Source organism: Cibotium barometz, chromosome 18 (assembly GCF_041138505.1).
Source record: "Cibotium barometz isolate CiBa-2024 chromosome 18, ASM4113850v1, whole genome shotgun sequence".
Taxonomy (NCBI): domain Eukaryota; kingdom Viridiplantae; phylum Streptophyta; class Polypodiopsida; order Cyatheales; family Cibotiaceae; genus Cibotium; species Cibotium barometz.
In genome coordinates this window covers 15856832-15880957 of record NC_141063.1, presented here as the reverse complement: position 1 = coordinate 15880957, position 24126 = coordinate 15856832, and the positions used below count along the sequence as shown (strand labels likewise).

Sequence of the window (24126 nt, the reverse complement as noted above, 5' to 3'; positions counted from 1 at the left end):
TCTATTATTTCCACACCACCTTACATCCTTTTATATAATGGTTATTAGCTCATTCAATATTGTTGGTAATGAAACAAGGATATATCATAGCATTATTACTGTACCAAAGGTCATGAAAACTAGGAAAAATATACCAAAATATGGTAGCATGCCATTGTGGATTTCTTTTCATATTGTTTCAGCACTTTTTTGGCAATAAAGGTATTTTTGTACTCTTCCTCCAATAGGTGCATCCTCAACATATGCAAAAGTGTTGATAAACATGGGTACCAGGCATGCAACTATGGAAGCTTGCAAACACAAACTAATCTGGGTGATTAGCATGTCCTAATCCTATGGTGGGTGAAACCCAATTACACACATAATGAAAATCCTAATTATAAGCTTTACTTAAGCTCAATTAAGTTACAAGATTAAGACTCGTACTCATAGAGAGGCTTAAGAGCAGCTTGTTTTCCTTGAAAATGACCCCTTTTATATGAGGGAGGTGCATATGTGCCCATGTGGGATAATGCCCAAGTGTGATGTGGCTGAATGCTCCTGATCTTTGTCCTCTACTCACGACTTGCCCCAACTTTGTGCTCATGGCACCATATTTCTCAACAAAAAGGTTATCTACACTCCAAGGATAATCTCCAAGGATTTTGAAAGTCATGTGTGCAAATAATGTGCAGCACTAACTCTTGAAAATCTATCCCTAGCTCTTCATCTCACTCTTGAATTCTATGAGAAGGCGTGGCCAATTTTTGGAGGCTAGGGTAAGAACTTCTAGAGGGTGTGGGCAATTGTTGGAATCTAAGGAAACGACTTCTAGAAGGTGTGGCCAATTCTTGGAATCTAAGGAAATGACTTCTAGAAGGTGTAGCCAATTGTTGGAGTCTAGGGAAAGAACTTCTAGAAGGTGTGGCCAATTGTTAGAGTCTAGAGAAAGAACTTCTAGAAGGTGTGGCCAATTGTTAGAGTCTAGGCAAGACCTTATAAAAGTGACAATGGAAGCTTGGCGTAGAGGGTATAGATTTATGCCCTTAATAGTACCCTAATCTCCAAGAAAGGTGACTCCTAAGACATAGATAATTGGAGACCTATCACCATTTTTTGGGAATACTCTAACATTAATAATAATTGGAGAGCTATCACCATTTTTGGGAATACTCAATCATAAGAATTGTCCTAAAGTTTTGGTCAATAGACTCAATCCATATTTAATTTTTTGTTCTAAGATTTTGATCAACAGACTTCAGCCTACCTTGGCAAAATCTATTATCCATCATTAATCTCATCTCATGGACTTGTAACATGTCAAATGAGGATGTGGCATATGTGTTTGATGATGTGTCAATGTGCATGATGTGGGCATGAAGATTGATGCGGCCATGAAGGAGGTGGCATGCCATGACATCAATAATGATGTGGAAAAGCAAGGTGGCATGGATGCTGATGTCACAAGTGGGCATTTCTTATTCTCCACTATGATGAGGTGGTTAGACACATGGAGAAATATGTGGTAGACGTGGTCAACCCACAACTAGGCTTGGTGGGGCTTGTACTCCATCAAGCCTAGGAAATACTAACCCTATGTAGGAACAATATTAAGCTTAAGAGGAGTTTTTAACACAAGTAAAGGATTTTTATCTCGAAAGGGGCAAAAATGGCACTTCCTTACTCTAATTTAACCAAATAGTTTTCTATAAAAATACACCTTAATGAACACTATACGCTTAGTCAAATTCAACAACTTTGCATATCTCCAAAAATTCCTAGATTTAATTTACCTTATTCACTTCAACCCTCTAGAAAATTGATGTAAAACTCCAATAAAGATCTAGAAAGATTTGGTTGTCAAAACTAAAATACATTGCCTTATAACACCCTATCATCTTAGCATTTTAAAAATCATTAATTAACATTATAAGTACCAAATATGAGGTGTACAAACATGGGACATGCTTTATAATTAGTTTTTGTTATTTAAAAATATTTTAAATAAAAAATAATATTAAATTTAAATTAAGCTCTATGTGTATGTGGCTTGCATGCCTACAAATTGGCAAGTACATCTAAGTTAAAATGAGAAAGTTATTGTTGCTCAAGGTCATGGTGTCTTCGTGACCACATTCGGGATAGGCCCTTTGTACATTGAATTTATGCAACACCAAAAACATTAATTCAGGATAGGCCCTTTGTACATTGAATTTATGCAACACCAAAAACATTAATTATGCTCAATTTTTTATCACACTATATTTCCATGTGCCCAAGAAGTAAGGTCACGTTTTATTAGAAGGCCATAGAATGAAATTCAATTAGCTACTTGGTGATATTAGATTGTATTTTTCCTAAAAATGTTTGGGTAGTAGTTCATTTGCTTCGTTCTTAGTAGGGCATCCTTAGCTTTCAACCATCTGCCGATTACATAAAACTCTCTCTCTCTCTCTCTCTCTCTCTCTCTCTCTCTCTCTCTCTTATAGGTGATAAATCAACATCTTAATCATTGGAGTGTTGTGCCAATGTTATGGGAATATATTTTAAGCCCTCTTAAAAATATTATTCTACCCTTGGATTATCTTTGCGTCAAGCCAAATCATGTTAATATCATGGGTGATGCCATTATAAATATTAATACGTTTGGTGGATATTAATATATGTTTGGGGTCTCCAATGTTTGTTTTAGTTGGTTTGTATGGAAGAGTGATTCCTGGGTTACTTACGTCTCGCAAACATGTGTGTGGTTATGGTTTGTATACTTATGGAATATTTGTTTCACCAATTTATGGTTGGTTATTTTATAGGTGAAGAGGATTCAGAAGATTGAGGAGAATTCGTACATATTTATTACTTGGCACACCATTTTTGTAAACAAGCTTTCTATATATACGTGCTAGCTTGTGCATATTTTGATTTATTTGGAAAGCCTTAGTTTGTCAAGCATATACTTGAAATTTGATATTTTGTAAAGCGTGATATTCTCTAAACCCTAGCCTCAATTTATGGGCACTCTATTTTGAGCATAAGAGAGTGGTGCAAGAAAAGCACATTTTTGTATTTTTTGAGGCTATGGCCTAATTTGGTATAAAGTATCTTGTAAATACTGCCACACACATGAGGGGGGGTGATTGCACCCAATCTTGGAGTTGTGCTTGTAAGCTAAGTATTACTTGTGTTTCATTCAATTATTGAATATGTTGAGCATGTGGAATTTGAAGTATTATTTGTGTTTCATTCAATTATTGAATATGTTGAGCATGTGGAATTTGAAGAGTTATTTGATATAATCAATTCTTGCAAAGTTTCTTTAAACTCTATGTTCCTAGAAAATCTAGATCCCTCAGAGTGGTGGTAGGTGGTGTCGGAGCTTGGATCTTGGAAGATGGAGACAAGAATTGAAGGCTTGAAGAATTGATTCACAGGTTTTTGAAGGATTGCACTCTATTATCTAAGGGGGAATAGACTAAAGGATAAAGTGGGCCACTCTCGAGAAAACCATGAAACCATCTTCTTTTTCAAAAGTGGTTTTTCCCAATCCAAACCCTCTAAATGATCCACCAAAAGTAGGATTGAATGAGCTTTGAAGGAGGTTTGAGTTCCACAATTCAATTGCTAAACCACCCATGGAGAGAGAAATCTATAATGGAGAGTGCTTGTGTCTCTACATTTTTAAAAAAATGGAGAATATAAAGGTTGATTTTGTTTTTTGGAATAGAGAATATGCAAGCTGATTTTTTTTTTGGAAATTAAAGCTTACTTTATTAAGCTACTATTTTCTTCCCTTCCTCTTCTCTCTAATTGGATTGTGGCGGGTAGCGTAGATTTTTTTTTGGAAATTAAAGCTTAATTTATTAAGCTACTATTTTCTTCCCTTCCTCTTCTCTCTAATTGGATTGTGGCAGGTAGGCAGGTAGTGCAGAATTCAAAAAAAACGCTATATCCTTCTTCTTCTAAAAGCTTGATAACCTTTGCATAAAGCTTAATAATAAAGCTTTACCTAAAAAAAACGCTCAAAAACCTCTCTCACTCTTCTTTCCGGCGCGACGGACAGAAATTTTGTAGTTATTTTTCTCCCTTCTGCACGACGCAGTCGGTGGGTTCTTGCTTAAGGGAAAAGCGCCATTCTACAAGCAGTTTGTTTAGGGATGAGCTTTACAAAGCCCTTCTTTAAAAACCTTGTCCCATAGACCTGGATTAAAGGCTTTCTTACAGATGTCACCCACCACCTCTTTCAAAGAAGGCCAGAAGGCTATAAAGAACTTAGTTGAAAGACCATCCCAACTTGGAGCTTTCTCCCTACCCAGCTGCAGAGCAAGGCGGCATACCAGCACTCATCAACCTCAATATTTCTTTCTAGCCAATTATCTTTATCAGGGTCCACCATTTGTCTCTTAGAAGACCTAGCAATCTATCTTTAGCTTGAAATCTCCTCAAGGAGCAGTCCTCTTTCAGACTAAGGGTTGAACCCAAAAATTTTACCCATTTCAAGGCTAGTGACTTAGTATCATTCAAGGGATTACCATCCTCATCCAGAATATTTCCCATAATCTCATTATCACACTTTTTCTATGGGAGTTTAAAAAGCCTGTTGTCATGTTTTCTATTGTTACTGAAAAGATTTTTTCTAGCCCAATAGTCATGTTCTCTATAGCATCTATCCTCCTTAGCTTTAATACTGGCCTGCACTTAAAATACAGCTCAGTGTCATTAGCATTCAGTCCTATAGTTTACCTCTTTAGCAGAAGATCTTCTAACAAAGTAGTCCACTTTCTTCTCTTACCTCTCCCTTCCTCAGCCCTCAATTTACCCACAGCTCTAATGATCTCTTGCATCTCATTAGCAAATTGCTTCTAGGAGCCATCAAACCCCTTTCTCTTTTTTAGTTTTTTAATAGCTTCTTCTGTATACTCCACAAAGAGAGGATCCTTCAGGAGTAGATTATTCACTCTCAATTTCCTTGTTGGGAAATGAGACATGTCAGTCCCATCAGACAAAGACCAGCTCCACTTCAAAGGAAGATGATCAAAAAGTGTAGAACTATAGTCCACTAGAACTCTCAAAGTATGGGGCACCCACACGAGGCCTGCTGACTAAAGAAAACTCTATCAATTCTTGAGGAGGAAGATAGATATTGAAGGCTAAAGTAAGTGTGCCCCGATTTGTCTCTCTAGTCACCCAGATGCCAGCTATCCTTAAGCCCCAGCTCCCTTCTAAGCTCTTCCCATTTCCCTTTCTCCTTCCCTATAAGAACAGAACTACCACCACATCTATCAACTACTTTTTCTACCATATTAAAATCCCTAAGCACAATACAAGGAACTTGAGCATTTAAACTAGCAATCCAATTCCACATATTTCTCCTAACCTTATGATTATGAGCCCCATGAACATTGATAATCCATATTCTTTCACCATCTACTACAATCTCAACCACCAAAATTCTTCCCTCAAGATGATTAGCTATAACATTAGGACTAAGATCTCTCCTAACTAGAGTCATGACCCCACTATAACCTAAACTAACACCACTATAAAAGATTTCCCAATCCCTAGAAGTTTTCCCAAAAAGGTTATGCTCCTATACAGCCAAGACAAACAGTCCCCACACGACTTCACTAATTCCCAAAATATAGCACTTTTCCTCTTATCTTGAATCCGATTCATGTTCCATGTGCACCCCATAAACTCTGTAGTATTCTTCATGTTAAGGCAGTTTTCAGGACCATCTCCACTTCCTCACCATCCCTCTGACTATTCTGAACCACACACGAATCCTTCCTCGTTTCACTCAATATCCACCCAGTATTTTGATCTACCATCATAGGGTTCTCTCTTTCCAGTAATGGGCTGAAAGTGTTAGAAAAAATGATAGAGCTCAAATTCTCACTGTTCCCATTCTTTCTACTCTCGGAAACCTCGATTAAGCTAGGCGTTCCTAGCCTTAGCCTTAACCTGTCTGACATTGGATTTGCTTTTAACTTTAGCCCACCAACCCCCTTCCCCAGTGTTCTTCCCAGATTCCAACATTATTTCCTTCCCTTTAGTCTCTTTCTTCTGAGAATCCAGAGGTACTCTCTCTTTGTCACTTCCCCCCCCCAATTAGCCTGTTTTACCTCATCCCTCGTAGATTCTAAATCAGGATAGTCTTTGGAAATATGCCCAAAGGCCCCACATCTGAAGCAAGCATCAGGGAATCCACCTCCATAGTTTTTGGAGTTTCATTAGCTGGATTCCAAGTGATGCACACAATATTGCCCTGCCTCCCTCCTACCTCATCACTAGGAATATATAACACAGAGCCTAGGGATTGGGATATATCACGCAACGCGGGTCTAAGCCAAGGAGGAAGCCCTACCACTTCTACCCAAACAGGACATGCATTTTGTAGACTTTTATTAACATCAAAGGTCAATCTGTTTCTGAGTTGTTTGCTAAGGGGCCTTTGTTTTTTGGGCAACGATTGGTGCATGTCTTTCCCTTTGATCCCTTGTTTAAAAACTTATCTTACAAAACTTATTTTCAAAGCCTTTAAAGGCGTTTAAGGCATCAGTAAATTCTTAGAGGACGGCGTAATCAAGGCCAACCATTGGATGATGAATTCAACAATTCTAAAGCTAAGTTTTTCGTCTTCATTTATTTATTTGCACTTTGTTTATCTATTAAATTGCAATGGCCACTTTACCCGCACCACCCACTGTGCAAGAGCAAATCTTAGCACTACAAGAGTGAATTGCTAGTGAACAAGAACTCCGACGTAAATTAGAGCGTCAAGTGAAGCATTCCAAACGCAAATGTGATTCTTCCAACTCTTCTGACTTAGGAAAGGGATCATGTTAAATGCATTGTTAAAGCTACCTTGCATGCTCAAGATTCCCAGAAAGCCTCACGAATAAGCCGAAAGACGTTCACTTTCCAAAATTATGATGGCAAGAAGGATGCATGAGTTCTTATTGCATGGATTAGCCAAGTAGATGACTATTTCTCTGGCAAAAAGTTCTCAAAGAAGGATAAAATTAAATGTGCTTGTAATCACTTGATCAAAAGTGCTACTTTATGGTGGAATGTGATCAAACAGGGTGAACATAGACCTTCAACATGGAAAGAGTTCCAAAAACTCTTAAAGAAACATTTTCTACCATCTCAGTACAAGGCTAAAGCATGTCAATGATGGGACACTCTATGCCAGATTGAGAAAGAGAATGTCCAAGCTTATATTGACAAATTTTGGGATATTCTTTTACAAGTTCAAGTAATTGAAAAAGTCAAGGAAAAAGAGCAACGTAGGAAATTCATTGTTGGACTTAAGTGTACCATTAGAGCTGATGTTAATATGTTTCATCCACATGACCTTAGTTCTGTTTTGGACCTCGCTTACGTCTATATCTAGAGATTTCAAGATGCAGGATAAATCTTTTACAAAGTCTACTAAATCTTCTTTCCCTTCTAGTTCTGTTTTGGACCTTGCTTACGTCTATATCTAGAGATTTCAGGATGCAGGATAAATCTTTTACAAAGTCTACTAAATCTTCTTTCCCTTCTAGTACTTTTGATAAATTCACGATGCAAAAGGGTAAAGATGTGATTAAAGGAGATGTTTGGAAGGACAACAACAACAAACCCTTGAATGGTCAACCAAAGAATCGAATCTTCAGATGTTACAAATATCACAAGGAAGGACACCTCACACAAGACTGTCCTGACAAAAATAAGAATTCTACATCGATGGCTCGACTCAACGTTATTGAAGAAGACAACGATGATTCTTTCAAGCAAGAGGGTAACTTTGATCCCGACTATTCGGATGAAGGTAAGTTTTCAATTCATGCTTTACTGAGAATTCAAGGGAAAATAAAAGGAAAATCAATTTCGATATTGCATGATGATGGTAGCTCGCATGATTTCATTTTTGAAAAAGCATTGAAAGCACTTAACTTAGATGCATCGTACTCTAGTCACAAAGTAAAAGCTGCATTTCAAGTTACTTAGTATAACTGCACAAAAGAGGAAGAGGTTAAGGATTTAGAATTAGAAATGGGTTCACTAAAAGAAAAGAAAACATTCCTAGTGGCTCCTTTGCAAGGTGTGGATGTCATCTTAGGTATGCCATGGAGACATGAGCATAATCCCTAGATTGACTATGAAACCCATACCATGTGGTTAATAAAAGGTGACCAAGAAATTTGTCTTCAATGTCAGACCAAACGTGGTTAATAAAAGGTGACTAAGAAATTTGTCTTCAATGTCAGACCAAAGGTGAATTAGGATCATTTTTTACTCATACTCAAGCAAAAAGAGTTATACGAAAAAAGGAGAAGATATTTTTTATTTTTGTCAACCAGCTTATTGCCTAGGATGCCTCTAAATCAAATGTGTCTCATGATCCTTTCATCTCTAAGTCCTCAAGCAAAAAGAGTTGTACAAAAAAAGGAGAAGATATTTTTTGATTTTTGTCAACCAGCTTATTGCCCAAGATGACTCTAAATCAAATGTGTCTCACGATCCTTTCATCTTTGAGTTAGGACCATTTTTTACTCAAAAAGGAGAAGATATTTTTGCTTTTTGTCAACCAGCTTACTGCCCAGGATGACTCTAAATCAAATGTGTCTCATGATCATTTCATCTCTAAGTTCTCTAATTGCTTCATAGATGATTTACGACCTGGCTTACCCAAACCGCATCAAGAAGACCATAGAATTGAGATAATTCTTGGTAGCTCACCGCCATGTTATAGAGTCAACATACTTCAGCAAAAGGAGATCCAAAGGCAAGTTGAAGAACTACTAAAGAAAGACTTGATTAGACCCAGTAGTTCTCCGTTTGGTGCTCTGGTTCTTCTCATTAAAAAGAAGAATGGAACATATCGATTATCGTGCACTAAACAAGATTACTATATCAAGAATCGATATCCGATGGATGACTTGCTAGATAAGCTTACGGGAGTCCAAGTCTTTAGCAAGATTGACCTAAAGTCTCGTTATCATCAGATTCGAATGGACGAAGGGGATATCTTTAAGATTGCCTTCAGAACCCAAACTGGTCATTATGAGTTTTTAGTTATGCCATTCGGTTTGACTAATGCTCTGGCTACTTTCAACAGAATGATGAATAGAATATTCTTGAAATATCAAAATTTCATTGTAGTATTTTTTGATGATATCTTAGTTTTCAGTAAGAATCATCAAGAGCACAAACAACATTTGGAAAAAGTGTTCTCACTTCTTCAAGAGAATCAACTCTATGTCAATTATGAAAAGAGCAAAGTCTTTCAAGATGAAATTGAATATAAAGGACACATTGTTTCTGTTGATGGTATTCAAGTAGACTCCAAAAAGATTGAAAGCATTGCTAATTGGCCTAGACTACGTGATATTCACGAACTCCAATCTTTTCTTGGATTATGTAGTTACTACAAGAAGTTCGTTAGAAATTTTACATACATTGCACATCCTTTGACTGAACTTCTTAAGAAAACTAGACATTTTGATTGGACTAGCAAACATGATCATTCCTTCGCTGAACTTAAGAAAGCATTGACCCATACACCAGTTCTTACACTACTAGATTTTCAGCGGGGCCATTCTTTGTTGTAGTTACTGATGCAAGTGGACAAGGATTTGATGCTGTTCTTATGCAAGATGGACATCTCATTGCTTATGGAAGTCGTAAGCTTAAACCAACAGAAAGAAATTATAGTACATATGACAAAGAATTAGCTTCGATTGTTCATGCTTTAAGACTTTGGAAACATTATTTAATGGAATCTGAATTCTTAATCAAGACAGACTAGCAAAGCATTCGTCATTTATTGAGCATTGACCCATACACCAGTTCTTACACTACTAGATTTTCAGCGGCCATTCTTTGTTGTAGTTACTGATGCAAGTGGACAAGGATTTGATGATGTTCTTATGTAAGATGGACATCTCATTGCTTATGAAAGTCGTAAGCTTAAACCAACAGAAAGAAATTATAGTACATATGACAAAGAATTAGCTGGAAGACTTTGGAAACATTATTTAATGGAATCAGAATTCTAATCAAGACAGACTAGGAAAGCATTCGTCATTTATTGACCCAACCATTGATCTCTGCTGATTGACATATCAAATGGACTTCATTTATCCAAAGTTTTCAATCCATGATTCAATATCAACCAGGCAAAGAGAATGTTGTGGCAGATGCTTTAAGTAGACATCCTAGTGTTCACAACATTTCTGTTATTCAAAGTGAACCATTGAGTCCTATGAGAGAATCCTATGATATGGACCCAAATTTTATCGAAGTTTGGACTAAGCTTAGAAACAACCCTATTGGTGATTATTCATATGCGATGATGGTTATCTTTTCTACCAAAAGAGATTGTGTGTTACATAACCTTTGAGACAATTCATACTCGAGGAAATGCATCAACCGCCATATATGGGTCATTAAGGTGTTTCATCTACTTTACAATTAGTCTCTAGAGAATTCTTTTGGCCTCATCTTAAATAAGATGTAGCAAAATTTATGGCTGAATGTTTTGTTTGTCAGAAAATTAAAAGCTACAAAGGTAAAACCCAAGTACTTCTTACTCCTCTACCAATTCCTAATGATACTTGGGAACAGGTTTGTCTACTACATCGAGTCATAATGATATGATTTGGACGATAGTTGACCGTTTAAGTAAGCAAGCATATTTCTTACCTTGTAAGAAAACTTTGACTTCTCAACAAGTCACGAATATGTTTATCAAACAAATCTTTATACAACACGGATTGCCAAAAGTCATTGTTTTTAACAGAGACTCAAGATTTTGTAGTAACTTTTGGATCACTCTATTCTCCAACTTAGGCACTGAAGTAGATTTTTCCATAGCTTTCTGTTTGGAAACGAATGGACAAACTGAGATTACTAATAGTACTATCTTGGATCTACTCAGAGCCTATGTTGTCCAACAACCTAATTCATAGGATAAGTACATTCATCTTCTCCAGTTTGCTTACAATAATACTCCTCATTCGGCTACTGGTCGAGCACCTTTCAAAACTGCGTATGGAAAACCTTTGCCTATTTCGGCAACTAGACTTTCCCAAAAAATCGAAGCTACTGTTGAATTCACTATCGATTTTAACAGCATTTTGAATGATGTAAAACATTCGATTGCTCATGCTCAAGAAAAATATTCTAAGAACGTAATCTGTAAAAGTAAAGCGGTATCTTTTGAAATTGGAGATTATGTACTTTTAAGAATTAAAAAGCATCGACTTAAGGGTGTTGAAAAATTCCCAGCTGTTAAGCTTACCCCAAGATTCTATGGACCTTTTAAAGTGATTCACAAAATTAATGATTTCATATATAAACTTGAATTACCTTCTCATTGGCAGATTCATAACTCATTTCATGTTAGCCTGTTAAAACCTTTGTGAAGGGATCACTTCTCGCTCATTCAGTGTATGAAGAACCTCTTATTGAGGGTGAGGAAGAAGTTTTACTTCCAGATACTATCATTGATCCTCATCAGATTACATTAACTCGAACTGGAAATCAATATAGCAAACATTTAGTGACTTTCCAAAATCATCCTTGTGAAGATGCAACATGGGTGCCTAAGAAATATTTTCATGCTTTCCTTGAGATCCTCTATTCTTTTTAACAAACCGACAATTGAGGCCAAACTCAAGCAAGAGGGAATGTTATGGGAATATATTTTAAGCCCTCTTAAAAATATTATTCTACCCTCTTAGATAATTGGCGGACGCTTGGATTATCTTTGCATCAAGCCAAATCATGTTAATATCATGGGTGATGCCATTATAAATATTAATACTTTTGGTGGATATTGATGTATATTTGGGGCCTCCAATGTTTGTTTCAGTTGGTTTATATGGAAGGGTGATTCCTGGGATACTTACACCTAACATGTGTGTGGTTATGGTTTGTATATTTATGGAATATTTATTTTACCAATTTATTGTTAGTTATTTTATAGGTGAAGAGGATTCTAAAGATTGAGGAGAATTCATATATATTTATTATTTGGCACACCATTTTTGTAAACAAGCTTTGCATATACATGTGCTAGCTTGTGCATATTTTGATTTATTTGGAAAGCCTTAGTTTATCAAGCATGTACTTGAAATTTAATATTTTGTAAAGCATGATATGCTTTAAACCCTAGCCTCAATTTATGGGCACTCTATTTTGAGCATAAGAGAGTGTCGTGTAAGAAAAGCACCTTTTTGTATTTTTGGAGGCTATGGCCTAATTTGGAATAAAGTATCTCGTAAATACTCATGTGTGGAGAGAGGCTGCACACATGAGGGGGATGATTGCATCCAATCTTGGAGTCGTGCTTGTGAGCTAAATATTATTTATGTTTCACTCAATTATTGAATATGTTGAGTATGTGGTATTTGATTCAATCAATTCTTGAAACTCTATTTTCCTAGAAAATCTAGATCCCTGACAGCCAAAACATATCTCAAGTATTTACATTTATGTTTTTGTAAAATTTGAGAAATAATCGTTTTGAGATGCATTTCATTTGTTTTCCTCTAGAACTTTATAAATAATTCTATTGTCTTAATAAAACATAGCTTTCTTCAATGTAAAATTTGGTTTTAATGAGAAAGAATTGTGCATGTGAGCATAAAACAAGTTAAATGTGATCTTCTTTGCGTCATAAATTTTCTTTTTACAACATGACTTTGAATGCTCTGCCAATATGCTATTTGGATAGTTTTTTGTTAATATTTCCATTAATTTCTTAGTCACCTAGTTTGGAACATTTCCTAATTTCTAGCTAGCTAGGATGGCTTAGTAATTTCTTCACAATCTTTTTTTCATCAAGGATTTTGATTATGGGCATTCTATTAAGGTTATTAGTCTTATAATTGATTCCAACCCATCATCAAGCTACAATAGGAATAAATTAATACGCAAGTCTCCATTTTGTTTATTTTCTCTTAAGTGATGCTACCACTAAGGTAGTCTTTTTTTAAAAATTTCTACCACTAAGGTAGTTCTTTTATGAAATTGCTACCCTAAGTTAGTTCTTTTTTTCAATTTCTTTTCATTGATGTGATCTAGAAGCTCCTTTCCTTTATGTACTACACTTTATCAAAGCCTAATGCTGTGATTTTGATTTACCTTTAATCTTTCTTGAGGTATAAAAACATTTAATGTTTTGATCTTCCTCAATGGCAAATTAAGCTAGGCTTTGGGCTTGGCCTTTTGGTCATAGTTTCATGTGCAAACAAAAGGTGAATCTACTTCAATTTTTTATAACTTAAAATATTTTCTACAGTGACTAACTCATATTTTCGACCTCCTGTTCTTATGCTTAATGACATGAGTTCCATTGGCATAGCCCAAAAATCTAAACATGTGGTGTTTGCATTGTACTTGTTCCTACCATCAATCTTTATGCTCCCAATCTAATATTCCCACCTCCATACTCTTCAAAAATTCCTTGCACAAACTTTGTTGGCCACTTTTTCTTGTACTTGTCATCTACATTGTCATCTACAATCTATATACTAACTTTTTTTTTCTTTTATGGTTACTTATTTACTATTCAGACTCCACTTATATTATTAGTAAGTTTTAGCTACCAAAATTAATGATAACATTGATACCATTATGCATGATAACCTAGACTCTCTTTCTCCTTAATATTCATTCTCTTTATTATTAAGTAAGCTTTATTATCCTTTGATTGATTCATGACCATCTAAATACTTGCTCATGATGCTGATAAATGTTGAAATTCATGGATCAAGCTTCCTAATGACAATCAACTATTTAATTAGATCATAATCATAATCTAATGTGACAACACTAATATAAGGTGGATAAAAATAAACAATACTCATGGTGATGAGTGTGTGCTAATTAAGTTTAGACTCAAGTTCAATTAGGTTACAAGATGGAAACTTGTACTCATAAAAAGACTTGAGATGTTGTGCTTGTATTCCAATGCTTGAAATGTCCTCCTTTTATATGAGGAGAGTACAACAAAGCTATGATAGCTCATGTGGGATAACTTGGCTAGGTGACTTGGCACTCTAGCATCACTCATTTCAATACCTCCCCTTGATGCTAGATTGGATACAATTTTTAGGCTTTCACTCTTCTTCTCTCTCCCCTTGTGCTAGGCTACTTTGGTCTTTATGCTACTTTGGCATTATAGTTACTTTGGCTACGAATTTCAGCTTGAGTGCATCATATGGCCTTAGAGGCTGATTACATCACACTTTTTGTAGAGACAAGAGGGGTGAAAAGTACAATGGTTCTTTCTCTAGAAGAGCACATCTTTAGCTGGGAGACAGCTTTGGCCTCGATGTAGTTTGCCTGCTTCTTTTTTTGATATAGAAATCTTCTTCTAGGTGATCAATTTTTCCACAATAGTCACAAACAAGCTTTGGTTTACCTTTATTGCGACATTCATTCTTGGTATGACCAAGTTTTCCACAGTGATAGAATCTTGGAAGTTGAGATGTTGATTGATTTATCCTTTGAAATCTCCCACCCTTTGTATATAGTGCTTGCTCACTTGAATGTGATTTGAATGATTATTTATCTTTGAATTTGGATTCTTGTTCAAGTAGAGATGGTTCTACATCTTGAAGTTTAGTGTTGGGCACATTTTTAAGTGTTGTAACAATTGATTCATAAGGTTCTTTGTCAACACTTTTTAGCAATACAATAATAGATTCATCTTCCTCAATGACTTTCTTTAATGCACTAAGTTGTTGTTTGATACCTTTGAATTTACTGATGTGTTATGCCATGGTCTCGGTCTCCTTCTTGTCAAGCTTGCAAAACTGCATGAGAAGGTTGATCTTTGAGCTCTTTGAGTCGGTGTCGAAAATCTTGTTGAGTTCCTGCCATGCCAAATTGGCATCCTTGATGCCAACAATGTGACTGATTGCATCATTATCAAGATTTTCAGCACCGACTCAAAGAGCTCAAAGATCAACCTTCTTATGCAGTTTTACAAGCTCGACAGTTCAGTTAGGTTACAAGATGGAAACTTGTACTCATAAAAAGACTTGAGATGTTGTGCTTATATTCCAATGCTTGAAATCTCCTCCTTTTATATGAGGAAGTATAACAAAGCTATGATAGCTTATGTGGGATAACTTGGCTAGGTGACTTGGCACTCTCACATCACTCATTTCAACAATAAAAGAGCTACATGCTTATCATATAGCATGTGGGAGAAACGGTCCCTTAATTTTGGAATCATAAGTGGCATATAATTTATGGAATCATAAGTGACATATAATTTATCCTTTAATATTGGTGATGGAGTGCCATATCTTTAGTGCTATGAAAGTGTTATTTTTAACTATTGTAAGAGGAATGAATCTAATTGTAAAAGTTACTTTTCACTTCCCTATGGTCATGCTAAGATGTTCATCACTCGTGTTATTAATCTTGAGGTTGAGTTATTACGTATAACACCTCCAATGAAGATCTTGTTTCCTCATGATCTTGAGAGAAATAGTTATTTATATATACTCATATAGCGTTGAGTTACAACTTAAGGCTTTACAAATAAAGACTTTGGTTACAACCACCATGGTTGGTATGAACACCTCAAAATGTACGCTCGTGTGATTAATACAATCATACATTTCTCGGTCTCGGCACGATCGTATGCAACCAAGAGACAGGAGCATTGTACGTATCCACGCTAAAAGAGAAAGAAACATTCAAATAAAAATAAATAGTACGTGCATACCTATCAAAAGATGACACGTACCTACACTTTAATGGTCGAAACACGTACAAGTTGATAGGTCATTGGCAATTCTACTATTGAGTTATATAGTACTTATACTGATAATGTTGCTATGATAAAATTTTAGTGGTGTTGAAGTCCTTGTTCTAGTGATGAGTTTCTTTGAAAATGCTCTAATGATGTTTCTTATAAACCCTATTATCTCCTCATAGCTATTATTTTATTCTTTCAATGTCTCTCTTCCTTCCTTTCTCCATATGAAGGTACAATAATATCCACTCATGGTAGGCTCTCTTATAACCAAAATATAAGTGTGAACTTCATTCACACACCACTAGAAAGTAACCATAAGTAGCATACAAATACTTTAATTCTTTTATATTGGTTTGCATCATGAGATTTTTAGTCAATCTTTCTGTTTCATGTCACAAATTACCCACGATTTAAGTATATTTGAAGGGATCTTCAATGTAAAGTCAAGATAATCACTAACAAATCTTCTTTGGCGAGGTTAATATGTGTAAATGGTTATGCTTCCTTGTATTTTGAAAAATAAATAACTATTATTAACATATTCTAAATGTGCAAGATGATATAATTAGCATGGCCTTCATTGTAATCCATTGGTAGCAAGTTAGTTGCACAGTTGCGTAACCATTTGAACACGTGAACAAATCTACTTTTGGCACACTCGATAGTAATAAGGCTTAGACTATCTTATGTTCCTTTTCCATATGGAGTCTTCGGTCTCCCTACATAGCTAGAAAACCTTATGATGTGTCTTAACTAAGCCAGCTTTTCCTTGTTGATGGTGCTTCTTTATATAATTCTCTTTCTCTCCCCAAGAATCAAGGGACATGCATGGCCCATACCTACTAAGCACCTTTATCTTTCATAAGTTCCTTATGTCTTTACAAAGAGGCTTGTAATGTATTAAACAATTTAGTTCTTACATGTCTAGCTTAAAAAATGAGTTGGAGTAGAGAAGTTCAATATCTTTGATTAGTCTCTATTTGATATTGCTTAAGGTGTGAAGAATGCTTTTATACATATGTTGCTTAGCAAAAAATAGTTGAATGTATATTAGTGCAGCTTATAGCATATTAGTGTATTATTAAAGCTAAACATTGTGTGCAAGCTACATTCTTGTTGTGGCATGGGTGTGTGTGAGCAAAACAATGGTTCGAATCTTACGATGCGGAGTTTTTTCTAGTTCATAAAGACTGTGACCTTTTTGTTTTGTTTTTAGTTAGTTGGTTTGAATGTTCAAAGATCTTAAACTTTTACATCCCAAACTAGATACAAAACAATGCTTGCTCATCAATACAGCTCTTTGCTTGTCCTTGGGTGGGAAGTGTTTTGTAATATGAGAGAGAGAGAGAGAGAGAGAGAGAGAGAGAGACAGAGACAGAGAGAGAGAGAGATGATTGTTTAAAGGGCATAAACACACAATAGGCCATGCATGTCTGTGTGCAGTTAACTATACACCAAGCCTGTAATATATATGTGAGGGAGAGATTTTCCATTGATGACGACAACACACCAATCATAGAGATAAGATAATAGTTGGTCTTAGGTGCTTGCTCAATGTTGGTAGGGGGAAAGAAAGTAGAAGGTAGCATGATGCATTTTAATGTGATTGAAAAATTTGATACGAATCTACCTACCTATGGTGTGTAGTGAGAGAGAGAGAGAGAGAGAGAGAGAGAGAGAGAGAGGCCATGGAGAGATGGTGTGCACAAGTAGTGGCCATGGAGAGAGAGAGAGAGAGAGAGAGAGAACGTAGAAGGTAGCACGATGCATTTTAATGTGATCGAAATTTGATACCATTCTACCTACCTATGGTGTGTATTGAGAGAGAGATCTGGAAAGAGAGAGAAAGTAGAAGGTAGCATGATGCATTTTAATGTGATTGAAGTTTGATATGATTCTACCCACCTATGGTGTGTGTAGAGAGAGAGAGAGAGAGAGAGAGAGAGGCCATGGAGAGAGAGAGAGAGAGAGGGGCCATGAGAGAGAGACACATTTTTTGAAGGGGGGAGAGAGAGAGAGAGAGGCATATGTGTAGGGGCGTGGATGATGGGCCCACAAGTGGGGCAGAGTCAACTATAGGAGCTTGAGTGGGCAATAAAGAAGGGCCAATGATGGTGGATGCACTAGGAGAGTGTGTCACTGTGTTGTGCAATGTGGAATAGAAGCCCTTTGATGTGTACGTTTTAAGTATTTAAGAGAGAAGGGGGGGAGAGAGAAAAGGACAGGGAACCTGCTGACAGCACTAGAAGTTGCGTGGCACTTGCACAAAGCTTGTGATGTGGGTGGGTGAGTGGGTGAAGCAAGGTAGCATATCTAGCATCAGGGTGGCGAAGAGAAAAAGCAAAGCAAAAAGCAACCCCTAACAGTCAAAAAGAAAAGGCAAAAAGAATTTGAATTGTAGGTAAAGGTAAAGGAAACCCCATGTTTAACACACAGCAAAGAGGCCATCTTTTGAGAAGAACGGCAAAGCAAAAAGGGTGGGGCGAACAAAAAGTGAAGGTTTTGCAAGCTGTGTACAGAGAGTATAACGTTTGTGGGCTGTATCTGTTCTGTTTTATAGGTAAAGTTCTATGTAAAGCTTAGCTGTATTTGATGGGGAGTGAAGAACTGCCTGTTCTTCTGCGCATAACTCTAGACTAGACTCTAGAGACCGCCATAGCCAACAGTCTCCCTCTCTCGTGCGCGCGTGCGCGCTCGCACACACCACCCATCTCTCTCTCTCTCTCTCTCTCTCTCTCTCTGCACCTCCACCATAGAACCCACTTGCTGATTTTTCATCCCCCCCCCCTCTCTCTCTCTCTGCAGCTCCACCATATACCCATTTGCTAATTTCTCAAAAACCCCTCTCTCTCTCTCTCTCTCTCTCTCTCTCTCTCTCTCTCTCTCTAGCTCTACCACAAACCCCACTTCTTCATTTGATATAGCATCATCCACGTTTTCAATTCCCGACTTAGCTCCATAGCCACAGCATGCAGAGCATGGCGATGGGCTCTCTTTGATGTGATCTCAATTGCTCTCTGCTACTGCCCCTTCTCTCTCTCTCTCTCTCTCTCTCTCTCTCTCTCTCTCTCTCTCTCTCTCTAATCTCACTACAGGCTATTCTAGGAGCTGGTTTAAGTTACTAATTTTAAGCCTGGCCAGTGAATCACAGTATTCGGAATTGCTAATTGCATGCCTGCCTTTATACACAGTGGAGTTCATTATTCTGGGTTGAAAGTCTCCTCCTGAAAGGACCATTCTGCCTCCATTTTCTCAGGTTTGTTATGATTATCTAATGTACAGGTTTTGGGCTCTTTTTAAACTGTTGGGTTTTAGGCCATAACTGTGGATTTACATGGCAAGAAACGCATGCTTTCATCGTGTTCTCTTGTGGGCAGGGCACTAATTTTTGTCTGGTGTTTTCTTCTTTTTCTCCTGTTAGGGTATGTGATCTGTCGGCCCTATTGTCGGGTGTATGCGACGCTCCTCAAAGCCTCTCTCTCGGTCTGTGTAACTCAAATCAACGCATTATATATATTACATGTCGAAAGCTTGAAATGTTTTAAGCTATTAAATCCCATTGAGGCTTTGCTGCAAAACCCTACTGTGTGCATCCTTCATCAAGCAAGTAAGCAATCGATCAGGTAGCCATGTCACCCTTGCAACGCAAGCTGCGACGAGCTTTGGGTTCTTTCAAGGACCAGACCAGCATTGGCATAGCTAAAGTTGCAAGCAATGGTGCCCCGGATCTCGAGGTGGCCATGGTGAAAGCTACCAGCCATGATGAAGTTCCCATTGAAGAGAGGTATGTGCAGGAGATTCTCCACCTTACTTCCTTCTCACGAGGCTATGTGAGTGCATGTGTAGCAGGCCTTACCAAACGCCTGGGGAAAACCCACAACTGGGTTGTGGCCATCAAAGCACTCATGTTAACCCATCGCCTCCTTCGGGAGGGCGACTCCTCTTTCGAGCAGGAGCTCCTTTATTGCAGCCGCCGTGGTATGCGGGTGCTTAACCTCTCCAATTTCAGAGATGATTCTCATTCCCATGCATGGGATTACTCGGCTTTTGTCCGCACTTATGCTCTCTTTCTGGATGAGAAGCTGGATTACAACATAGCTGCTGGAAAATCCCTACCTGAGGGCAGATCTGTGGATGGTGGTGGACGCAGGAGTGCGAGCTATGATGGCTATGGCTATGATAGCCGCAGAGATGATGGTGATGGCTATGGCTACGATGGCCGCAGAGATGATGGCTATAGCCATGGTTATGATGGCCGGAGGGATGATGGTTATGACAGCCGGAGAGATTATGGTTATGGCCATGATGGTCAAAGGGATGCAAGAGAACAGACAAAGAAAATCACATCAGTCAAGGACATGAAGGCGCAGGAGCTTCTTGAAAGGATTCCCCTTATGCAGCGGCTGCTGGAGCGTGTATTGGCTTGCAGGCCTACCGGTGCTGCAAGAATGAATCGCTTGGTTCAAATTGCCCTCTACCCTGTTGTGAGGGAGAGCTTTCTGCTTTACACTGATATCTGTGATGGTTTGGCCATAATTTTGGATGCTTTCTTTGATATGGAGCATGCCGACTGTGTGAAGGCCTTTGACATCCACACAAAGGGGTCCAAACAGATTGATGAACTGGCTTCTTTTTATGGTTCTTGCAAAAATCTGGGAGTTTGCAGGTCTTCTGAGTATCCAGTTGTGCAAAAAATTTCTGAGGATCTTCTCGAGACCATGGAAGACTTTCTTAAGGATCGATCTGAGGCATCTTTGCGCCATCGCCGGAAAAAGAGTCCAGAGCCGAGGCCCAAAAGTCCAGTTACAGATCCAGAAGTGGATGATACCAGTAATGATGTTAATGGGATGAAGGCCTTGCCAGCCCCTCCTGTATCTGAGGAACTGGATTCTGTTAAAGAAGCTTCAACCTTGCAGAAGCAGCAGAGTGAACCAGACCTTCTAGGATTTGATAATGATACAATTTCCGCTGAGGAACATGGAGACAAGCTTGCATTAGCTTTATTTTCTGACATGGGTTCTTCTAATGGTGACAGCAGCCATGGTGGAGGAATGCAGGGTGGTAATGGGGTATCATTTGGAAACCGACCTCTTGCTGGATGGGAACTTGCCCTAGTGGAATCATCTAGTGAGCTTTCTAAACCTGCTGCTAATACCCTGGCCGGAGGGTTTGATAACTTGTTGTTGACTAGCTTGTATGATCAAGCCTCTGCCAATCATAAGATGGCTTCTACGGTGCCTTCTGGTAGTGCAAGCAGTGTCGCGCTGCCTGGGCGCCCGGCTTCTTCATTTTTGGCATTGCCTGCACCGGTGGCGCAAGCTGGAGATGACCCTTTTGCAGCCTCTTTATCTGTCCCGCCGCCACCGTATGTGCAAATGTCAGACATGAAGCAGAAGCAGCAACTATTAGTGCAGGAGCAGCAGACATGGTATCAGTATCAGCGAGATGGCATGCAGGGTTACAATGGCCTCATGAAGTTCTACAATCCTGGCTACAATAATTCCTTCCAAACTTTTCAACCTGTCCCCTACTATGGAACCTCTTATTATTAGTATCATTTTTTGTTTGGGCATGCTTATTGCTATGTATTATGAACATTCTTTTTCTTTGTTTGACATATGATGATTTTTGGGTTTCATATATTTTTCCTTCCAATAACTGTTTTTTGCACAGGAGTTAGCCTAGTATTAATCAGCTCGCTTTGAGTTTAGCATCAAGTTTGGCAACTACAAATATCTATATCACATCATTATGTGGGAACATTGGTAAGCGTTTAGAATTGTTATGCAACACATTACACATTACACTGAAATATAGTGTGTGTGTGTGTGTGTGTGTGTGTGTGAGAGAGAGAGAGAGAGAGAGAGAGAGAGAGATTTTATTTTGTTTACATACTACAATAAACCCATTAAAAAAAAGTGGTTTATATGTGTACAGAAACAGGTATGGGCAAGCATATACACATACATATATGTATATATACATATATATATTTATATATGTATTTTGCTGATCTAGCCACATGTTTGACACAACTACCCATGTAGCCACCATCGCTACCTTATATAATACCTTGTAATCATCAATAACCACCCACCAACACTACCTTACACAACCACCCACCACCACTAACTTTATAATACCTTGTAATAATCAATAATTTGCTAGGATATTGAATGTAACTAGCAGGTGTGGATGTATAAAATGTGTGGACTTAGACAGAGTTAGTGAGTAGCTAGCTAGCCAATGAGTTAGTCATTTGGAGAGAATTAGATTCTCAACTCACAAACTCTAGTGTGTTACGATAGAGTAATGTACATCAGTTCTCTTGTAATGTGTGGACTTAGACAAAGCTAGTGAGTAGCTAGCTAGCCAATGAGTTAGTTAGATAGGGAGGAGTAGATTCTCACTCACTCACTCACACTCTAATGTGTTGTGATAGAGTAATATACAATAGTTATCTTATAATGTACAATAGTTCTCTTATAATCTTCTCTCAAATAATAGTACAATCCTGTTGCATCTACTTTAACTATGTGATCTTATCTTACAAATAATAGTATAGTCCTGTTGCATCTACTTTCACTGTGTAATCTTCTTTCACTACCATCTTATAGAGTATTGTACAATAGTTCTCTTTTGTAATCTTGTCTAATAGATAATAGTATAGTCATGTTAGTACAATCATGTTGCATCTACTTTAATTGTGTAATCTTCTTTCACTACATATGCATAGTCTCCTTCAGTAGTTTGCCTCTGTTACCTCTCTACGTGTGTGTGTGTGTGTGCATGCATGTCAAACCGCACTATTCGACTAACGATCTTGAATATTAGGCATCTAAGCATTGCCAGATCCATCCTAATCAATAGTATTTTTAGCGGTTATAATCCTGTCTTTATGGCACCAGATGATAAGAAGAAGACAACATACATCCCAGATTGGGGGTATTTGCCTCTAGTATAATGACATCTGGTATAAAGTATCCGCAACAGTATTTGAGAGGATGGTCCAAGAAATATTTTATGAATATCTAAGAGATTTCATGAAAGTGTTTGTTGATGACTTTAGTGTGTTTGGCAAAAGAGCAATACACCTCCACCACTTAAGGTTGTGCCTACAAAGATGCAAAGAGACCAAACTAAAACTAAATCCAGCAAAGTGCACCACCTTTGTAATTTATTCTCTAGATTGCAGATTGCTCTATATTAGAGTAATACTATTAGGCCACATTGTGTTAAAAGAAGGAGTGCCTAAGATCCATTCGCAGAAGGTGAAGGTAATCTGCACACATGCTACAACGAAAGAATCCACAAAGGTTGAAGGTAATGTGTACACATGCTATCGCTAAAGAATCTGAAAGAACTAGAAAGGTTCCTAGGCAAGGTCAAAGATTCCTGGCTCCTATGGCATATTTGATGTGTTGAGTGACAAAAAAGGATGAAATATACAAATGTTCAGAGGAATGTGATGGGGACAGAGAATCAAATAATGCTAACGGATGTACCTATATTGATCGCATTGGATTGGATAAACCATTCCATGTGTTTGTAGATGCATCGATGTGGCAATAGGCAGTGTTATTATCGGGTGACCGTTGCCCAATAACCTTCTGAGTTTTCTCTGGGTATGCACACAACATACACCGGTGTAATGCCGAACAAATACACAGACAAGAGCAGAAGACAAAACATAAATACAGTGACAAGTGTAGCACATTCTCTTGGAGAGGACATTTTGGCTAGTAGCAAATTCTCTAGTGTATGACATTCTCTCTTGTAGCGCATTCTCTACTGGAGCACAGTCTCTCTTGTATCATTATTTTCGGCATTTTGGTATACAATGTTACACTCTTGTGGTGTTTTGTTTCTCTCTCTGTGTGAGTGAGGTGAGTGAGTGGTCAGTGGGTGGGTGTGGTGTGAGTGAGAAGCTTTTAGGGATACTACGGTGCTAAGTGGTAGTTGGAGAGCACGGTAGATAGTGTAGAGCATAGGTCTTGCATGTCTAGCAAGTGAGGTCAACTCATCCTTGGTGGGTATACTTCCCTAAGAGGATTCACGCTCCCTTTCCCCCCCAACCCTAGTGTTTATGTTAGTAGTCTACGAGTTCCGTAGCGAGGACCAACGAAGTCATCCACAGAGAAGACAAAATTTGGCAATCACAATGGGACTCTCCTAGAGGTCAAGGATAGTCTTTTTTGGTGATTTCTAATTGTGGTGAGAGGAGTGTTGTGTATGCCTCCGAAGACTAGAGCTTCTGGAGGTAATTCACCCCTTTGTTCTCCTCTTTGAACTAGTCATCGTAGGGTTCTTCCTCGTTCCCTTACTCTTCCCTCAACATCTTTCTCTTCTAAACCTATGGCAACTCCACCAACACCGGAGCC

The 24126-nt window shown here is 37.9% G+C and overlaps 1 protein-coding gene across 1 annotated transcript; it reads left to right on the top strand.

The window, feature by feature from the left end:
* Positions 1–18177: 18177 nt before the first annotated feature.
* On the top strand, positions 18178–21385 carry LOC147628990 (putative clathrin assembly protein At2g25430). The gene is made up of 2 exons (XM_086812187.1): positions 18178–19001; positions 19167–21385. Exon 2 carries the CDS (start codon positions 19375–19377, stop codon positions 21295–21297), a length of 1923 nt encoding a protein of 640 aa, XP_086668313.1. The 5' UTR covers positions 18178–19001; positions 19167–19374; the 3' UTR covers positions 21298–21385.
* The last annotated feature ends 2741 nt before the right edge of the window (positions 21386–24126 follow it).

Coding starts and splice junctions, on each gene's coding strand:
- LOC147628990 (XM_086812187.1), top strand. CDS start 19,375: ATGTCACCCTTGCAACGCAAGCTGCGACGAGCTTTGGGTTCTTTCAAG.